This window comes from Gouania willdenowi, chromosome 20 (genome assembly GCF_900634775.1).
Source record: "Gouania willdenowi chromosome 20, fGouWil2.1, whole genome shotgun sequence".
NCBI lineage: Eukaryota > Metazoa > Chordata > Actinopteri > Blenniiformes > Gobiesocidae > Gouania > Gouania willdenowi.
In genome coordinates, this window is record NC_041063.1 from 11,415,582 (window position 1) to 11,436,547 (window position 20,966).

The 20,966-nt window shown below is 37.1% G+C and overlaps 1 protein-coding gene across 1 annotated transcript in view; it reads left to right on the forward strand.

Annotated features, from left to right (window-relative positions):
* tmx3b (thioredoxin related transmembrane protein 3b) overlaps window positions 1-20,966 on the forward strand; it is a 62,230-nt gene that overhangs the window by 32,320 nt on the left and 8,944 nt on the right. Inside the window, exons 11-15 of the mRNA XM_028434872.1 lie at window positions 1,576-1,633; window positions 1,821-1,874; window positions 7,507-7,563; window positions 11,922-12,051; window positions 15,234-15,302. Of these exons, the coding sequence (XP_028290673.1) occupies window positions 1,576-1,633; window positions 1,821-1,874; window positions 7,507-7,563; window positions 11,922-12,051; window positions 15,234-15,302 (368 nt within the window). The remainder of the gene's footprint in view (window positions 1-1,575; window positions 1,634-1,820; window positions 1,875-7,506; window positions 7,564-11,921; window positions 12,052-15,233; window positions 15,303-20,966) is intronic.

The window sequence follows — 20,966 nt, forward strand, 5'->3', positions numbered from 1 at the left end:
TTGTTGACTCTGACTAATGTTCAAGAAAATATGAAACAAAAACTATATCAAAATATATTGATATTTTTGTTGACTAATAAAAACCAACCTATAATTTCATCACAAGGAACAAAGTACAATCAGAGCCCATGTGAACATGTGATCTTACGCATCAATGCATTTACATACATTAATAACATCCCATATCAGGTTGATAAATAGTAATTGAATCTTTACATTTTAGTCAATTATGCATGCAACAGATTTAGTCGACTAAAATATTAATGTCATTTAGGTGATTAAAACTAGACTATAACCGATATAGTAGTAGGGATGTCCCGATACAACTTTTTCACTTCCAAAATGATAGATATTGCAGCCTTAAGTATTGGCCGATACCGATATCGATATCAACACGAATTGTACATACTTTTATTACTTTTGTAGTGTGGAAAAAGGCTTGATCAAGGGATGTTACTCGGAGAACAATAGTCAGCAACAGTAGATATGATAAAAACTGACCCTATTATTATTATTATTATTATTATTATTATTATTATTATTATTATTATTATTATTATTATTATTATTATTATTATTTGATTATTTGTTATATACATGTTTACCTTCAACATAATATCTACAGTATTCTGCAATTGAATAAATATAATAATGGTATATATCGGAGATTTTAGATTTAGTCCAATAAAATCCGATCTTCGTTTTCTGCCTGATATCAGACCGATATCAATACAAAGTTCAATTCAATGAAAAGATTATGACTGAAGCTAAATCGTAATTTTCTGCTGCAGAGCATCCCTATTCCTGCTGTTTCACACCACAACATGCTCACTCCACGTTATTCCTCACTTTACATGTGAAAGGTGATTCCTGGCTACTTTTTTATGCTCAAATAGTTGAGTTTCTCCTTCTCAGGGTCACTGGAGTTATTCCATGCCAGGTCAGGGACACAGCGGACAAATTACAAGTCCATCAGTAGTAACTGATTATCGCAAAAATAAAAGCGATATTTCTAAATGTGGACCAAGTATACTGCTCAGAAACGTCATGTGACCAGGTGCATCACGTTCTGTGAAGTGTTTCCATAGCGCTTTTGCGACATATTTCAATATCGAAACAGCTGAAATTCCACCTCATGAAAGCGTAAACACTTTTTAACGATATTTGAGTGGTTTTTTTTTTTCAGGGTTTTCCGTCACCAGTTTTTATTGCGCTAATTAGATTTTGTGCATTTTCAAGGGTAATGGAAACGCAGCTACAGACCTCAAACAATACAAGTCTGAATAACCAAACTTTTTAGCTTGTGTAACAGTTTTTAAATAGAGCCATTTATCAAGAAGTGGGTTTGTTTTAAATTGTACTAAAATACATACCCTTCCATAAAGTGACCACCTGTTTCCAGTTCTTCCATGCAGAAAGACGCAGCAAGCTTTTAAATGTTCAAACTGGACAAGAAAATAGCTCCCTGTGCTTTTTCCTCTGTTTTTTTGCATTTTCTCCGCTACCATTTTACCTAAATGTTGATGTTCTTTCCTCCTCCTTTTTGTGTGTCTGATTGTGATTTGTTTACTTTAGGTAAACTGGTAGCAATCGCAGTCATTGAGGAGAAGGACCCCACAGAGGAGAGCGGCAGGTACAAAGAACTATAGAAAATTAAAAAAACCCCGTCTCTAAATCATTCACTCCTGTAGCGGTGCTGGGGTGCATCGCTTTGAAACAGATAAGACTCACTGTTATTGTGGAGAGCCCGCAGCTAAGCCAATACCAGACTCCACTGATGTGGGTTTTTTTTCTCCTCTCTTTTCTCATTTGCTTTTCAGATTAAAGACCTTGATTCAGAGAGTGGCCAAGGAATACAGAGAGCATTTTAACAGGTGAGGCACCATGTACACTACAGGGTCAGAGATGAGAGCATCATTTCTATATTTATTTGAGGAAATGCAGCCGGTATGTTAACAAGCAGCTTTATGCCTTTGTCACGTTGTGTCTGTGTTTTTGTCTAGCTTCAGTGGAAAGGCAATTATGCAAAATGTCAGCTTCCAAATATAGGTGTACACTTCAGCTGTCAATCAAACATGCAGCCTGGCCTGTATTAAGACATCGTTTTTTGTTTTTTTTTGCCAGCTTTAATCAGGCATGAACAACTTCAGATTGGATCTTTGTGTATTTTTGTAGTGAGTCTTACCTAGTGCCAAACCTTAATTAATCTATAAATAGAAATCATATTTTTACCTTTTTTTGTGGGTTTTGTTTTGTTTAGTTGAGCAATAAAAAGGATGGACAATAAAAAGGATGGACATGTTAATTATGCAAGCATAATTAACATGCTAATAAGCTAAACATCTTTATTTTCAATAACACATTTGGAAATTGGAAACTAGAATATAAATGGACCAGCAGTCATTACCGATGTAAGACTATGCATGGTTACTGATTATTATTGTATTTTAAATTATATATATTGTTCCAGATAAATATCACTGTAAGACTACATTGTATGTGACATTACATCAGTGGTTCCCAACTTTTTTGGGTCGTGATCCCATTTTAATATTACAAATATTTGGCGTCTCAGAGAAGTTTTTCTTTCTTTCTAGAATTTACTTTTGATAATATTTGTTGTTACCAGGATGAGTGCACAAAGTGACAAGATGCGCCAGCTCAGATATGTTTATACCGCATTTTTATTTTAACTAAATTTATATTTAGTATAGAATACAGTTGTTTAAGATTGTTTTGTGTGTGGTGTTATAATTTGAAAAAGAATAATAATTAAAACATTTAAAAGATAATATTTAATTGCTATTCTTTTTAGTTTTTAATTATTAGACATTTCAGGGGACCCCATTTGAATTCCAGCCGACCCCACGTGGGGCCACAACCCAAGGTTGAAAATTCCTGCATTACATTATGATGTTTAAGTGTGCAGTGGTAGGGGGTACATGGCTTAAGGTTAAATGTCTGAAGTAGTACGGGACTGTGAAAAGTTTAAGAAACACTGCCCTAAAGTAAACAAACAAAATAACAAAAAATAATAATAAAACATTAAAAAAATAACAAACGTATATAAAATGGCAACTAAAATACAAAAAAGGACAACAAAAATACACAAAACTATATGAAATGACAGCAGAAATCCACAATATTAACTAAAAGTTGCACCAGATAACAACACTTTTTGTTCTTTCCTTCTTAATGTCAACTTTATTTATATAGCACATTTCAAAACAGCTACAACTGCCCAAAGTGCTGTACAGCAAACATTATTAAATACAATGTAAAAGCAGTCACAAGATATACAGCATAAAACAATAATAATAAAATACATGGGATCTGCTCAACTTGTGTTGAAAGCCAAAGCAAAAAGATGGGTTTTCAACAATGACTTAAAAACATGAATGGACTGGGCCATTTTGACATTCAGAGGAAGGCTGTTCCAGAGACTCGGAGCCGCTACGGCAAAAGCCCGGTCTCCTCTGGTTTTGCGCTTAGCTATAGGCACCACCAGAGTCATTTGATTGGAGGATCTCAGCGTTCGACCTGGATCACGAAACAACAAAAGCTCCGAAAGGTAGGATGGAGCCAACCCATTCAGACATTTAAAAACCATCAACAGTATCTTGAACTGAAACCTAAAACTGACTGGAAGCCAGTGCAGAGAGGCCAACACAGGAGTTATGTGCTCACGTTTCCTCGCGCTCAGAGTGGTCATTATTCTAAATACTGATATGAATATTGATAACGTGGCCCTTTTTTTATTGATCTGCATCAACTGTGTAATAAGGTTTTGGTTATCAGATGCTCTCACTTGAAGATTCAAAGTGTTTATTGTCATGTGCACATAAAGAAAACATCTTTCTCTGTGCAAATGAATTCCCACTTTTCTGTCCACACTGGATGCCACAAAGAAAAACAAAACAAAGAAAAGTATAATAACAATAGTTAAAAATATGAACAATAACAATAGTAAAAAGTAAAATCACAATAATTATAATAATTTAAAAAATAATAAAGATGCCGTGCATGGCAGTCCTGTCCCACTGGTGTGTGAATGTGAGAGTGATTGGGTGAATGAGCTGATATGTAAAGCGCTTTGAGACTGCTTCAGTGTGGTGATAAAGCGCTATATAAAATCAAGTCCATTTAGATAGAAAAATCAAATATGAAGTGTATTGTGCAGTGGGAGAATGAATGGAGCTGAAGGTGAATCCTATTCAGTTCTACAAACTCAAATTTACACCAAATTCATGAGCCAAATCACATGTTTGATCAGCACCAACTGAATGGCAAGGCCTCCAATAGAGATGACTTTTAAAAAGTAGCACAGCTTCATCACGTGTTTGTGTTCTTCTGGTGAAGTATTGTTTATCAAGCGTCAATAATCTAGAGTCCTTTTCTTCACCAGGTGTTCCCACTAGACCTGATTAAATTACCCAGATCTCTAACATCAAGTGCACATCTATCTGTCACTCCACCAGTGCTGTTTTTGAAGAATTTCCAGTCTCTAGATCCCCAGTGAGATCAAAGATTCCCGCTGTATTCTGACGCACTTTACAGTAGTCATAATTACATGTCAACCTTTTATGCCCCTCCTCCCCCCTACTGTGATTGAAGATGGTGCTGTAAGTAAACAGTTGGATTACACTGGGTTGTTTTCTGCTATAATGGATGTCATGCTATTCTGCTTCTGTTTCTAACATTTGTTGGCCTGTGTGGGTTTCTATAGCCACAAATATGTGAGAAACTCGACTGGTGGCCATGTAGGACTTAGCTTTTGGGTGTGTACGTGTTGTTGAAACTTTGCACCAGTCATTATTGTTGTCATGGTTTGTTTGCACATAACCCAAAGCAAGAAGCCATGTTACAATGATCAAATGGACACATGCAGACTTAAGACCCTGCTCTCCATTCAGAAGTACTGATGACTCTTTAGATTCTAATTAGCAAAGTAGTGACATGTAAGTGATGACTTTCACTGGTTTAGACTTGTATACATTGATTTAAAATCTAAAGATCCATCAGTAGTGTGAGATTTAGCTGTTTGAGAAGTGCCAGTTTTTTTTTTTTTAGCTCATTGTTATGGCAAATAACTTCACTGTATTTATTTCATTCTTTCCACTGTTTTATTACAAAATAGAATAAAATAAATAGAAATTTTACAATACACACAAACTTCAAACTTCCTCTTAAAGTTAAACACTCTAACTTCACTATTCTTGTGTGATTGTCAGCTGTTTTTAGTAAAATTCCTCTACTTCAACTGTTATTTTATTCTAATCAGGTGCATATTGTGTTTTATGCTCAAAACAGGGCCGTACATCTTATATGTGCTAATGCTAAACAAGCTGATTTGTACCTTGTCAGGCATTGCAAGTAAATAAATGTGGCATTTTAAGATTAATTCTCTAAACATGTTACTCTGTTGTTGTAAATCTAAGTGGCTGATAAAACCTTTTATTATATATATGGATTATATTGTATATATGGATAAAACAAGCTAGCATTCTAGATTGGAGAAAGAAAACAGGAAAGTTAAATGCCTATTTTTACATAAGAAGTGCTGTGCTGTAATCTTCTAAGAATTACTGAAATCAAAGTATTTATCACACAAATTAAATGACCTTTTATCTCATTTATCTTTAGAATAAGTTCACATATGGTATTTAGCTTTGCAACCTTAGCTTGCTATTTGTGCTTAATAATAACTATCAACGATCAAAGCAAATGAAAAACTTTACCACGTCAGGGTAAACATGAGTAATGCTTGTCTGCATAATGTATTCCTGTCTGCTTTACAAGAAGTTGTGACACTGAATTGGTCAAATTTCTTTGGGTTTGGTCTTTAACACAAATTACTTTCTGGAAGTGATTTATTCTTTCTGGTCATGCTGCTTAGTCGTCTGGCCAACTCGTGTCAGCAGTGCCATAATATTCTGACCACCTAAATAATAATTTGCGCGTTCTACTTTTGGACCCAAAACTGCATTAGCTTTTTGAAGCATGACTCCACTAAATTGGTCAATAATAAAGGTCTGCTGTGCTTTCAGGCTGCAAAGTACAAACAACACATTTAATTACTAAAGTGAGGTCTCCATGGATTGGATTTGGTTTACTCAACAATCCCATGGATGCTCAAATATTTGAGGCCACTTCAATAATTGAAACTCATTGTTAGTTTCATCAAATCATCAACGAGCCCTGACCGGTGACATGTACTGAGTTTACATCGAGATTGTATTTGCGTATATGCTGTATGAGCATGCGTGCACATTTCCTATCAATAGCATTAGCCCAGCATTACCGTTCACCTAACAATAGCATTAACCTAGCATTAGAATTCAACTATCGATAGCATTAGCCTAGCATTAGAATTCACCTAACAATAGCATTAGCCCTACATTACCATTCAGCTAACAATAGCATTAGCCCATCATTACCATTCACCTAACAATAGCATTAACCTAGCATTACCTAAGCAAAAAAAAAAAAAGCATTAGCTAAGCATTAGCCTAGCAATAACTGAATATTAGCAATAAAGATGAAAAGAGTTAAAGGCAGTAGCTGAACATGTTAAAGGTTGAATGGTCAAAATCAGTTGAAGAATGGCTGGGAATGAAGAGTTAAATGTTGAAATTTCCAATAGAAATGATTGGGAAAGAAAACATTTAATAAGTCAAAAAGTTTAAAAGTTACAATTTATGAAAGTACAAGCATAAATCTCTGAATTTTTTGATAGCTTATTTGTCAAAATCGTACACACTGTATAGGAAGAGTTGCTTCCTGACTAATGAGGATGGTTAGAATTGATTCGAACCAATCATTTTGCTGGGTTTTGTCACATATTCCCTTCACTGCTGATCTGTTTCCCATCATACGTCATATTGTTAAAGCCAAGTGAGTGACATGATGACTGCTCGATAAAGTCTGTGCTCGAGATCATCACTAACTGATTCCACACCACTTCCTTTGCATTTATGATGTAATCCAGCCTCTCTATTATCATGCTATTCATACACGTAACAGCAGGGTTGGTTTGCTCCCTGGAGACAAAGGCAGAATAAATGTGATCCATATGTAGAAGCCTCCGTAATCAGTCATTCTGCGGGAGTCACTGATTTTCCTGGACTTGTGCCATTCCATACTCTACCCACAATACACTCTGCTCAGACCGCGCAGTACAATGAGATACAAATTGAATTCCTCCTCCTGCCTTATCATTTAGATAAATCGCCAGAGTCTTTTCTCGAGCAGAAAGAATAAGGAGAAATGGGAGAGCGGACAGAATGGAGCTTTGGGGATATTTTCTTTTTACTCTTGCGGTGACAAAAGCAATCTCCAATTTTCCACACGCGATTCCATTCAATAATGTTTCATATTTGTGCAAGTTTGTGTCCCAGTTTGTGCTTGTGGAAAGCAGGCAATAGAGGGGAAAAAAGGAAAAATAGCTGAGGTAATGTTTTCTAGTGCTTCATTTCGTAATTCTGGTATTTTGTCTTGACTCCCCAGAGACCTCCAGTTTGGCCACATGGATGGGAATGACTACATTAACAGCCTTATCATGGGGTGAGTTTATTCTTACCTAGCATCACTTTTATTTTCTTACGTCATGCTTTCTGGGTCACGTTTCCTTCTGTCAGCTACTTTTCCAGGTCTGCACACACTCTTAATGTCAGCCTTTGCCATTAAAGAGGCTTTCTGGTGGAGAAGTCAAACTCACACAGTTTCTCATTTCTTTCTCTTGGCCTTTGACATTTCAACCCCCCTTCACCCCCCTCGCCCTCCTTCCCCTCCTCTCCTTGACATCTTAAGCACACGAGGAAAATCATGAAAATGCACATCAGGGTTTGGGTCCATTATCAGAATCAGAAAAGTTTATTTTGCCAAGTACAGTTTTAAAAAACAGCACAGGGAATTTGACTCGATAGTATACTTATAATAATTGATAATTATTTACAATTATGGCATAATTAGTGAGGATGCAGGAGGCATCCTCAGCGCTAGATTAATGCTAACAGTACCGCTAAGCTAATTTTAATGCTAGGTTAAGGCTAACGTTAGGTTAATGCAATTGCTAGGCAAATGCTATTTCTAGGTTAATGCTAGGCTATTGCTAAAGCTAGACTAATACTAATGTAAGGTAAATGTTAATGCTAGATTAATTCTAATGCTAAGCTAATGCTTGATTATTGCTAAAGCTAGATTAATGCTATTGCTACGTTAACGCTCAGCTAAGTTAGTTTATTGCTAAATAATGCTATTGCTAGGTTAATGCTAATGCTAGGCTAGGCTATTACAGTTGTTAGGCTAATGCTAATATTGGGCCAATGCTAACGTTAGGTCAATGCTAAAGCTAGGCCAATGTTAACGCTAGGCCAATGCTAACCCTAGGTTAATGTTAATGTTAGGTTAATGCTAATGCTAGGCTAATGTTAACATTAGGCTAATGTTAACGCTAGGCTAATGTTAATGCTAGATTAATGTTAACTCTAGGTTAATGCTAGATCAATGCTAATGCTAGGTTAATGCTAGCATTAGGTTCCTTCTAATGCTAGATTAATGCTAACGTTAGACTATTGCTATCACTAAGTCAGTGCTAACGTTAGGTTAATGATAATGCCAATGTTAGACCAATGCTACTGTTAGGTTAATGATAATGCCAATGTTAGACTAATGCTAATGTAGTGCAACGCGGGCCAGTACCTGATTCCTCACTTGCATTTTATTCAGGAAATACCAATATTCTAGTTATAATCATAATTGTATTTTATTTTTAATCTGTCACCGTTGTAATCGTAATTGAATTGTAAATGAGTTTGGATAATTGTAATAAAAACTGTCAATTGCAATTTATTTAAACACAAAACAGGTCTGTGGCTTACCTGTACAGTATGTATTTAACAAATATAAAATAATGTTTTATTATAATTTTTCCCAGTACCTGTCTGTGAATTTTCACATTCATGTGTAGTGGGTCAGAGTTGGGACGTAATAGAATTTTTTGAATAGGGGCGATACAATTTTACAGAGTAACAATACTGTGAATGTAACTGATGTTTTGTACAAAGAGTTTAAAGCTATTGTTAAATTCCAACTCTTGTCCCCAGTTGGGCTTTTACATTAGATATTATAATCAATGCACAAAAATAGAAATGTTAAGATGATAAAATGACATCATACACATATAATCCTCACAATGCTGTATGAGTATTTTTAGTAACTGAGAATGTAATTGTAATTAACTTTCAGGGGAAAAATAGTAATTGTAATTTTTTTGTAATTGGGAAAAAATGCTGGTTATTGTAATCATATTTGAACCTGGGTAATTGAAAATGTAATTGTAATTGTAAAATGTAATTGACCCCAACCCTGATGCACACACACTGGAAATCTGCTTTGGAATTCACAGATAGAAGTGATGCTGGGCTTATATTTATCAGGGTTGTGGGAATGTTTAGTATATATTGTGTTGTTGTTCCTAATCCTTAAAGTGTTAATAAATCTCCAATGCAGCAGCCCTGGTTTAAGTCGAAGGCCGACTCTTAAGGTGTCATGCTCGATAAGGCCCTGTAAACATCCCACACTGTTAATTGGACAAAACCCATGTGGTCTTGTGGTAGTCTGTGTGTCTGCTTTGTGTTTTTCTGGTTTTGTGTACATATTCTTGAGGGAATCTGCTTGTGCATTAAAGCGCTGCAGAACGTTGTTTTAATTTGAGCATGTTATTGTTTGTATGAGAGCGATTATAGCAGACATGTTCTTGTAAGTCCTGTGTAATTAAGTCGGTGTGTTAGCGAGTACACTATGTGCAAAGTTACGTGTTAACATTCAAGCAGATTCCTGGTACATGGCTGAAATGTTGACGGCCAGTGTTTATATTTAAGGATAAAAGAGGTGATTAGCCATCCTAATGTTGTATGAGCACACAAAATATGTGTTTCTCATGGTTTTTTAACGGAGGAGAAATTGGCTTCCGTAGCAGCGGATTAATTGCCCTCCTTTGAGGAATGAAATCCTTGCCTGTCAGTGTCTACTAATCCTTTCCCTGAGGAATCCTGTGGAAATAAATCTGATGGCTTTTTATCACTCTTTCTGTCATCACAGCGATTATGCAGCATTCTGGCAGCAGTGTGTCTGACGTAAAGTTTGGCTTGGATTTCACCACAGCGACAAACATGCATGCAGTTAGGCACTGGTGAACACTTCTCGGGTGGTTTTTGCTTCTGTTTTAACTGTAGGATTATCCCAAACCTATAATATGCAATTCATTTTAAGCCGCTAAAAGGCCAAGATGATTTCCAGGTCAAATAAAAAGTGAGTGAACGGCAGAGTTGTTATCGTAAATTGTGATTTGAAAGGCACTTAAGGCAAAGTAATGGGTGTTTTACTGGTCCTGTGGGCATTTCTCATTTTATCAAGTAGTAAAAGTAGCCTTTAGAACCTTTACACCTTAATAAGAAAATTACTCACAAAGAACCTGCTTATCCAAACTAGCTTACTAGCTTCAGCGAGCAAAATTAGCAGTTTTTAACAGATTATCCTTGGATTCTATTTGGTTTCAGCATTTCTGGTGGTTCTTTTTTATTATATTGATTTTTGATTTATAGGACTTTATGAAATAGTAAAACTAGCCTTTAGAAAACTTTTTCACCTGATTAAGAAAATTACTCAAAAATAACCTAGTTTTTGCTAAACTAGCCTCCTAGCTTCAGCTAATTGTTACTAGCCTAACTAGCAAGACTAACTGTTTTTAACTGATTTATTTTGGATTTTATTTGGTTTGATAAGATTTTATTAAATGGTAAAAGTACCGGTAGCTTTTAGAACATAATTCAGCTACAATTTCAGTTAAAAGTTAAAAAGCCTCCCACTAAATATCAATGGATTTAGTCCAGCAAACCTAACTCTCTAATGTAATTATTTGTAGTCTCCTTTCTGCTGCTGAAATGATGTGGCATTAATGTGTGCATACGATACAGTGTGTGACCTTTCATTAGGCGGCAAACCCCCAGAAGTCCCACTCACAGAGCCGAATAGGCTAATCTTTATTTACTTTAAATGGTTGCCATCTGTTTGTGTCGGCAGAATGTCAGACAGTAGTACACATTCACAGTGCGCACGTGTGCGTATTCATGTGGTTGCAGATCACAGCTGGACAGAGTGCTGAGGCGTTGATGACTTTACTACACGGGCGTGTGCGTTTGTTCTCCTGGTCTCTGCTGGGTGTCGGAGTGCGACGTTGATTGATATGCGTGCATGCATGTATGTGTGCAATTTGTCGGCGGGTTGAGTTAAACCACAGGGTTGTGAGACGGCAGGGCGTGATGAACCGCTCATGTGTCGGTGTACGTATACGTGTTTGTCTCATATCTTATCTAAGCCCGGCTTTGCTGTAGTGCGAGTCGTGTGGGAGAGGGATTGGTTGCTTGTTTGACCTTATTTCTTATCTCACTGAGTTCTGTAATTCCCATAGTGATTTGTTGCAATGCACTGGCTCGAGTGATGTGGGTTTTTAAAAGCGTCTGTTTTCATTGGACCACCAACGTGTACATTTTGTGTGTCTCAGAGTGTATGCAGAGCTATATTACTCAAGTGTTGCTGCGATTCGCTTGTCAGCTGTAGTTTGTTAAGGTCCATTTAACGGTGACCAACAAAGACCCAAAATGTCCTCTGAGTTTCCACACTGTTTGCATGAAAGCAAAAACAAATGAAAGGATGTGTTGTGTTATTCTTTAAGGGAAAAAACAACTTTGACTTTGAAATAAAGCCCATGGGAAAAGTTAAGAGTACAAAGAAGGTTGTTTCTTTCACTGTTTTCTTTTTGTCACATTTTCTCTGACAAAACAGTTTGTTTCCATCTATATACTATGATAAAATCCACTCCAAGTGTTTGGATTAATCCGGTGCACATTATTTATCCTCAGTGAAGTGGCCGTGCCTTCCGTGGTCATCCTGAACACTTCCAACGAGCAGTACTTCCTGCCCAGCGAGCCCATCCACAGCATGGAGCAGCTGGTCCAGTTCATCAGCAGCGTCCTGAACGGTTCAGCACAGGTCCACTGACATCTTCTCCTTTCCCCTTCCTCTCCTGCTTCATGTTTATACTCTCAGCCAGGGCTGGTGTCAATTACATTTTTAAATTACAATTATGTCTTCAATTACTCATGTTCAATGACAATTTAATTACGATTACTTTGACTGGCATTTTTCCCATTTACAATTAATTATTACAACTGAGCCTTTAATAATAAGCCAATGAAATTGAACCTTCCTCTTGTGTTAGCTTTCTGTTAGCACAGGTCGGTTTTGACCCATGTCTTAAATCAGCTGTAAAATACACTAAGAAATATTATCTATCATCTAATTTGTTTTTCATCTCTTCGTTACCTTGTTAGACTTCCTTATCCATAAAAATATAGGTACAGTATTAATGCTGTTTTTTCTGTCACTAGCCCTCCATTTGAAATTATTTTTAAATGGTAAATGATCCTTAAGAGAACTGACAGGAAAACTTGATATGAAACATATTTAAATTATTGTTAACTATGTATGTTTAAGCAATAGAACTGTAACATTGTTCCACAGGTTTGCGTTTAATTAAATTGTAAATGACAGGTTTTGTAGAATTTCCATGCCAAGTATAATTACAAAGTCAATTATCTGAACTCGATTACAATTCAATTACAACAGCATCATATTTTTTCAATTACGATTACAAATGTTACATCATAAATGTAATTAATTACCAATTGCGCGATTACAATTAGAATTGACCCCAACCCTGTTTTCAGCACACCCTTACAACCCTTTCCCAATGTGAGTCATTGTAATCACAGCAGTGGTCTTTGCTAGTCAAGCATGTTGTATTTCATTTTAAATCCTTTTTAATCTCATCTTGCATATTCTTATTTTATTCTGTCGCCCTTTTTTTAAATGGATTACTTCCAATATCGTGTCTTCTAAATCGTACATATTGAGATTACGACATGACTAAATATTGTGCTGCACATATTCTTCTGGATAAACAATACCATTGTCTTCTCTGAGGTACAGTATTACTCATCAGCCAAACAGCCAGGGTACTCATATTCATGGCCAATTTTTCATGGAATAACAAATAACCAGCTTCCAAATAAACAGCAGGAGAATCCCTTGATGTTGATTTAGACTATAAGCAAATGCTGGTAAGATTCTTTTGGGTGTTCAAGAACAGATTGAACAGATTGAAGCAGAAGTAGTAGCTGCTTGTTTGAGGATTGTTGCACAAAATGAGAGGGTAGGTAGAGCGACTTTAAAAAGGAGTGAAGGATTCTAAGTATCAAAGGTAGATATAAAGATATCTTGCTTCTAATGTAGGAAATTATTAGTGTGTGGCACATTTTTGTCACAGGTATGTTTAATGCACTTTGCTGTTCACCTGGCAGCTTCAGTCTCTCTTATATGCTCAGTTTGCAGTGGTAGATGCCTTTTGAGTACTAAGATAAAGCTGAAATAACTGTTAATTCACAGGAAAATTAAGAAGTTAATCTCTGACTAGATGAAAGTAACCGCAAATGTATTATTATTATTATTTTTGTTATTGTTTTTACTATAGCGACATTTACCAAACATTTGTAAGTTAAAGGTCCGGCATTATGCAATTTTTCACCCATCTCCAATTGTTCGAAGAACCCCAACAACATAGTTCCTCCGAAAAGTCACTTCCAGAGCGCTCCTAAAAACAGGCTGTTTTTTGGGCCTTCATGCATATGCATGAGTGGGCATAAATACAAACGCTGCTCCAGCCTGCGTGTTTATCACAGCAACAGCAGCAGTAAATCGTTAACATCTTTCCTTCTCCTCCTCACCTTTACTGACCACAGGAATAGTCCGTTTTTGAGGATAGTCCATTCTTTTGTCCAATCGCTGCGTTGCATTGGGTCACAAACATATCAGATCATCCCATAAAAGTGATACGCGGCGGTATAACGGCTACTAAAAATGGAACTGATTGTAACCGCTCGCGCTGCGTCGCAGGGAAGTAAACTCTCAACTACAGTATCAGCTGAGTTAGCTGTTTCAAACACTCACATGAGCTGCTACGCTGCTTTCTTTTCATCCGCACCTGTTCTGATCACAGAAATAGTCCATTTAAGACGATAGTCCATTGTTTTGTCCAACCGGTGCATCGCATTGGGTCACAAACACGTCAGATCATCCCATAAAGGCATTATAATACGGTATAATGGCTACTAAAAGTGAGCACTCTTCGGTTTATTTTTATACTGGATTATCTATAAACTGATAGTAAATATATTAACTGTAATATCAACCTGCCGTTGCTATGTTGGCTTTACGTCTGAGGTAGTTTGAGAGGGAGGAGCTCAGATTCATAGGAGGAGCCAGGATTGTCAGGAGGAGCAGTTTCCGCGTTGTGACGTTACAGCGCGAGAAAAATCTAACTCTCCTGTTTGGAGCTGACTTTTTACAAAATGTGGTATAGCAAGGGAGGGAGGAAACAGAACTTTTTCAACTTTGGCCAAAAACTGTAAAGTGATTTTTTTTTTCATAATACTGTCCCTTTAAGGAATTAAAAAAAACAAAAAAAAACACTTAAATTAGTATTAGAAAGCTGAGGATATCAATTCAGTTTTATTTTAAATAGAAAGTTTTTTATAGTGTGTTTCACATTAAGATGACATGTTTGAAGACTTTGACATTCCACTTTGAATAACATTAGATTAGTTAAAACAAGATGGGTGTCAAAAAACATAGAGAAACTCATCTCAATTAATGCTGACAGCCTTCCAACGTGTCATCACACAGTTGAAGACAGGCTGTGCAACATCTAACTTTTCCTGTTCACACACGGTAAGCTTTGTCAGAGCTCACTAAGTGACCATCGTGATGAATTAGCAGCGTGGCAGATCACTCAGAACCTGGCCAGGTGCCTCGCTAATAAATGAGCACAGATGGAGCAAAACTGCTGGACATTGACCAAAATTCAAGTCATGCACTTTAGTTAATTTTGTGCAGGGAAGCGGGTAATTAAACAATACTTAAAATGCCCGGAATGTCTGGTGTATCGGTGCACATTTGAAAATGTTGATGCTTTATACAATGTTAGTAGTTTAAAAATGTTGTATGGAATTTCTAATATTACCTCTCTGCACCTCATTTACAGTATGTGTGTGTGAATGTGAGTTGAAAGTAGTGGCAAGTGGCTCCAGTCTCCATTAAACTGTGTTTCCTTGCAGGCATATGGAGGTGATGGCATCATTCAGAGGATCAAACGAGTTGCCTTTGATGCCAGGTCAACCATCATGGTAAGTCTGATGGCAGCCGGTACAGATTGCACTGAGAGAACACTGACGGTCTACTTATAGCAATGGGCTGAAATCAGTAGAATTTTGTCTTGAATGTGGACTCATAGCTTGTGTTTTTGGTTTGGTTTCAGAATTCAACTGACAGTTAAAATCCATAGTCTGGATTTTTTAATTTTATTTGATCATTTGCGGTGTTGTCTTAGTTTTAAATATGAAGCTTATTTTAAAAACATATTCAATCCTCAGGCCCTCATTAGAGATGTAACAACATCTAAATCTCATGGTTCGGTACAATCATGGCACTAACCTCACGGTACGATAGTTATAGATATTGTGGGGAAGCTCATGTTTTTACAGGAAGGCATACAGTTTGCAGCAATGGTAACAGTAACAAGAATAATGACCAGTGAGAAATTGTATGAGGTTAGGAGTAATCTCTGAGCTATTAAAGGTCCAAGATTATGCTATTTTTGATCTCCATTTGTTCTAAGAACCCCAGCAACATAGTTTTTTAGGTTTATTTTCACAAACTCGCCTGTTTTCTGCAGTTTTAGCCCTCTGAAAAGCCATTTTCAGAGCATTTCTAAAAACAGGCTGATTTGCAGCCTACTTATGCATATTCATGAGTATGCGTGTCTGTAGACGCTAGCCACACACAACAGCTGTTCACTGGCGAATATCTTTTGCTATGCACATACTCTTGTTATTGTTTTCAACCAAACAGTAAAACACATTGGTATTTAAGCAGCTATTGTGATTTTGAGTTAGACAAACATTTGTTTTATGATGTGAAGGTGGACCTTCATCCTCTCAGCGGCTGAACATCCTCTCCCTTCACTTCTTCCACAGGGACACACAGATCAATATCCTTAATATGAAACTGCACCTTGATAGTGATGTGCCCACACACACTATCTATTATTCACAAACACAGCCAGACTCCCTCCTTTCCTCTTACCGCTCTCCTTCTTCTGTTTAGTCATCGTGTAAAAATTGGAAGCCGACCAATTCTAAAATCGAGTCCGGTGTTAGTGCTGTGAGTCACAAATTCGTAAGCATCCCCGCGCGACATCCTCAGTTCACGAGGACGTCGGGTCTCGCTGCATAGGCTCCAGACACGATCGCAAAGATTGCAGACACAAGCAGCAGAAAAAGTAGTGCAGTTTGCATTTCCATATATGGCAATAAAGTATAATATATATTCTATATTAAACCGCAGTGTTTGTTTTTGCTGTAAGATAGTTTGAGGGGGAGGAGCTCACATTCTCTGAGGCATGTATTATGTCCATGGTAGGAGGAGAGAGGATTGTCAGGAGGAGGAGGAGTTTCTTGTAGGTGACGTCACACGCGGGGCAAAATCTAAATCGCCTGTTTGGAGCTGACTTTTTACAAAATGTGGAATAACAAGGGATGGAGGAAATTTTACTTTTTCAAATTTGTCCCTCTGAATGAGGCTAAAGGGATGTATATCACTGTAGCAAAACCATTATAATGTGAATTTTTCATCATACCTCCCCATTAAAGTATCCATTGACCTTTTAAAACTCTTGTTGTCAACAACAGAAAACGGCTGTAACTGCTCGACGTATCTTGTTATTTTTTGAGCCCTTGAGCTGTTATGAGGGAGCTTGGTTGGAAATGCTTTGTTTGGAGTTTTTTGACCAGACTGGATTGTTGGTTTGACACAATTCTTAAATTTTTCGGGATGCTGGGTTGTTAAGTGGCTTCTCATGTTCCTTGTATTTACGGAAGAGTAGAGCATGGTACACTTGTAGTGTTTGCATATAGTCCACCTTTTTTCCTTTATCGTTTTTTAATGCGGTGGAAGCAGAATGTTTCCACACCTCTGTCTTGGTCTTCCACACAAAGTTAAAGCTCATTCAGCCATCTCACAAAGTGTTGGTGTGAGCATCTGAAATCTATCGATTCTGCTTCCACAATTTCACAAAATGCACAAGTAACAACACATGCTGGTAAACGGGCTGATTCACCAAGATCTCAAATAAAGGATGCAGAATTTCTTGCATGCTTATCTGGTTGAGACCGCCCTATTTAAATGAGAATGTTGCGTGTATAAAGTGTTTAACATATAATTAATTCAATTTTCAGCCTACCAAAATATAGAAATGATGGTCCTTTTACTTGGCTTACAAATGTAATGTTATTTATTCCTATCGCTGTGCAAATCACGGAGCTGGTCAGTGCTGTTTCAGGGCTGATACTTGTCCTCAATGCCCTGGAAAGAATGGTTGACATGGGTCAAATCCCCAAAACCTCATCTGTATAGCTGGGGTAATGTAGATGGACATAACGCAACCTAAGAGAAAGTTAAGCTCAGGTATAAAGTGTGACTAAATTAAAGAAGTTGTACCAAACAAGCTATTTCAGTTAAGATTTTACCTCACACAATTCCCACAGCTTTTTTTTTTTTTTATATAGTTTAATTTCAATTATTTTTTATACCAAATATGTTATCTTGAACATTAAACATCTGTTCTTTTCTTTGCATTTTGTTTCCCTTGCGTTTTCTCCTCGCAGCCTTCACTGCAGCCGTCAGTGTGTAGTGCTATGACATTTAGAACCTGCTTATCAAACTCGCTAAATAAAATGTGCTAAATTAAAGCAGGCAAAAGGTTCCACGTTATAAATCTGATTGTGCATGCTACATTAATGTATTTGCATTTTCTCCTCCCAATATTTAATGCCCCACAGCTTATCTGCCCACATTAAATTAAATGGAATTGTGAGTGTTATGTTGCCTGCTTGACAGACACAATCCTGATTGCGTGGGTTTAGTAGATGCCCTACAACATACTTAAATATGTTTGCACACATTTTTACAGGTTTAGTAGATCATCCCCTTAGTGTTTTATGTTTGATCTTCACCCTTTTTCTCATATAAAATCGGACTTTAATCTCCTTGTGATTTTCAACAATAGTTGAAGGTTACAAGCTGGTTCTTAAATGGTGGCATAAAATGAATTAAACTTTTAATCGCTCTTGATGAATAGTGGAAGATTAGTGAAACATCAGTCAGTTAGGTGCCCATTAAGTACATAGAGAAGGTGATGCTCATCTCAAAGCATGTCACCACTGCCTAAGAAAGAGTGTACAAACTGAGAATACATTTAGGTGCTGAGTAGGGTGGTTCACAATATAATGTAAATAATAATAATTTAAATAAAAGTTTTCCAAATTTTGACAGATCACATTTTTGATGTTTTGAACATCTGTACCAAAAATTGGGCCAATATAAAATCCTTAAAGGGTGGCACACTTTTTCACAGTTTTCATTGCTGAACCAAAGAATGCGTAACTTTCACAGATATCAGAGGGAAATATGGTCATTAACCCCCTAAGCCCTAGCCACTTTTCTCCAAAAATCACATATCCATAACAAATTATGTTTTTCCAAGCTTCTGCATGACTTACATCGGTCATTTTTGTTCAGATTGAAGTAGGACCCTTAGTGGTTACAGTTGATGTGAAATTTTGAAAATATATGATACAGAGTGAGAGAGTAAATCATGTTTTAAATACAGAAATCTGTAGCCTTCCCATAAAAATCAAGAGATTTACATAAAATATGAAGCCAATCCTCAGTAGGGAAGGCTACAAAAGCAGAAATAATTGAACAAATGTATGGATATCAACTGCGGCAAATTTGGTGATGATAATAAACATTAGGCCACCTGTTTATGCACAAAAAAGTTCAGGCGGAAGCCCACTTTGCCACAACTGTGCCAAAGTTTGCCACAAGTTTGGGATAAAGTGTGTAACTGTAATATGTCAGCCAAATTAATTTCAATCATTATTAGTCTTGTTTGATCACTAGGTGTTGCAATTTGGCTTGAAATAAACACATAGCCTTTTTTATTCAGGTTTCTGCTGCGCCATGCGTAATTCTATGTTTTGTTCCATTTTTTGATGCCGTTACACATGGGTGTTATTCAGTAATGCTTTGACCAATCAGAATGTTTGACACAGCGTTTTAAAACTCAGAGCCTGTATCCAACTTTTGTCCAATCCAAGCTGGATAAAGAAGGGACCTGCCATTTTACGCATGAGTGCTAAGCACTCATTGGACAGATTTCTTGACTGTGAAATGTCTGGGAATGTGTAATGGCGGTATCTATCTGATGACCCAATTTGGATTTATCAAAGTATGGAGTTGTATGCACATTCAAGCAACTTTTGATAACAAACAACTACGGTAAGACATAATTGCTGACTTTTTACACTGTGTATTTTCTCATTTTGTGGCATTGTTTTGATACGTAACATACCCGACCTGTATATCAGTGGATTCAGCTCGGCCTGTAGTTTTTTGTAGTATCTTGTTATAGAGCTCTGTGTTAATTTTGTGAAGCACAGGAGTGGAAAAAGGCAGAGTTTGTGGATTTGTCAACTTTACCCTCTTTGAACATAATGGGCTGGTGTGTGTGCTTTGGTCTTTTGTTCTGACTTTGGGTTGGCTACAGTTTTAGCTGAGTTTCTTAGGAATACGGAGAGGTATATAATGTGTGATGTCATTCAATCTTTACAACATTTAAACCATAACCCAACATTGTGAAAAAGTATGCTGCCCCTAAATGTGGAGCGATTGACTCTCATTTTTGGTACAGATGCTTACAATGTCAATGTGAACAAGGTGAAAAGCGATCTGGCAAAATTAGGTGACGATACATTTTGTGAACCACCCTAATGCTCAGTTAAGGTGCAGATTTGGTTAAAGTTTTCTTTGCTGACATGTTTCGCTCCTTGCAAGACCTTGATGGCGTTTACCTGGTCTTGTAGTTAACAGCATGCAGTAAACATTTTGAGGACGAAGGAATGAGAGGGGTCAAGAGACTCCTTCCACTTTTACTGGTAGTTTGGATCTTTTGGGAGAGCAGGTGTTCATTTTAACAAGAGTGTGATAGAAATGTAAATACAGCTGTTATAATCCTACCTAGGGGTAGCTTTTGTGCTAACTAACTATGGGTAATGTTCACTATTGCCCATTTGTTGGACTTTTTAGAGATGTGAGAAACAACGAAGGGGAAATGTAAATTTAGAAGCGGGGGGAGATGTTGAGGTACATTAAGTTCTGAAATCTGACATGAAGGCACAAAGAAAAGCTTTTAGGAAGACTTTTTAATTAGAGGCTTCATTCTTTGGCTGTCAGATTGTGTCTGACAAGTGAAGTAAAAGAGGACTGTGTCAAAAGTTTGGGTGAAAACTATATTACACACTACAGGCCATGTCAGACCAAACCTTGCTGGATTTATGTTTGGTTTTTCCTAAAAGCTGCACAGCAATAAGAGCTCCTGCATGGCCCGCTTGGTTTGCACCTGTAAAAGAAATGAAATGTGACTCTGCTGCTCAGCTCTATATTTAGTCTGCTGAAAGTATCGCTGTGACTAGCTGTGTTCACTGTGAAATGATGGGATAGAATGGAGATGGGCAACAGTCATCGAGTATCTCCCCCCCCCCTCCCTCCACCCCAGAGCTCATCTAAATTCACATCTCACAGGAAGCATCTGCATTATCCCAAATGAGTCATAACCAGCCATGTTAGCATAGTATACTCGTCTCTATCTCATCTCGCATCACAGAGTGCCGGCAATTACCATCCCTCTTCCTGTAGTCATCGCTGGAGGCCACACAAATGTCTTTCCGCTT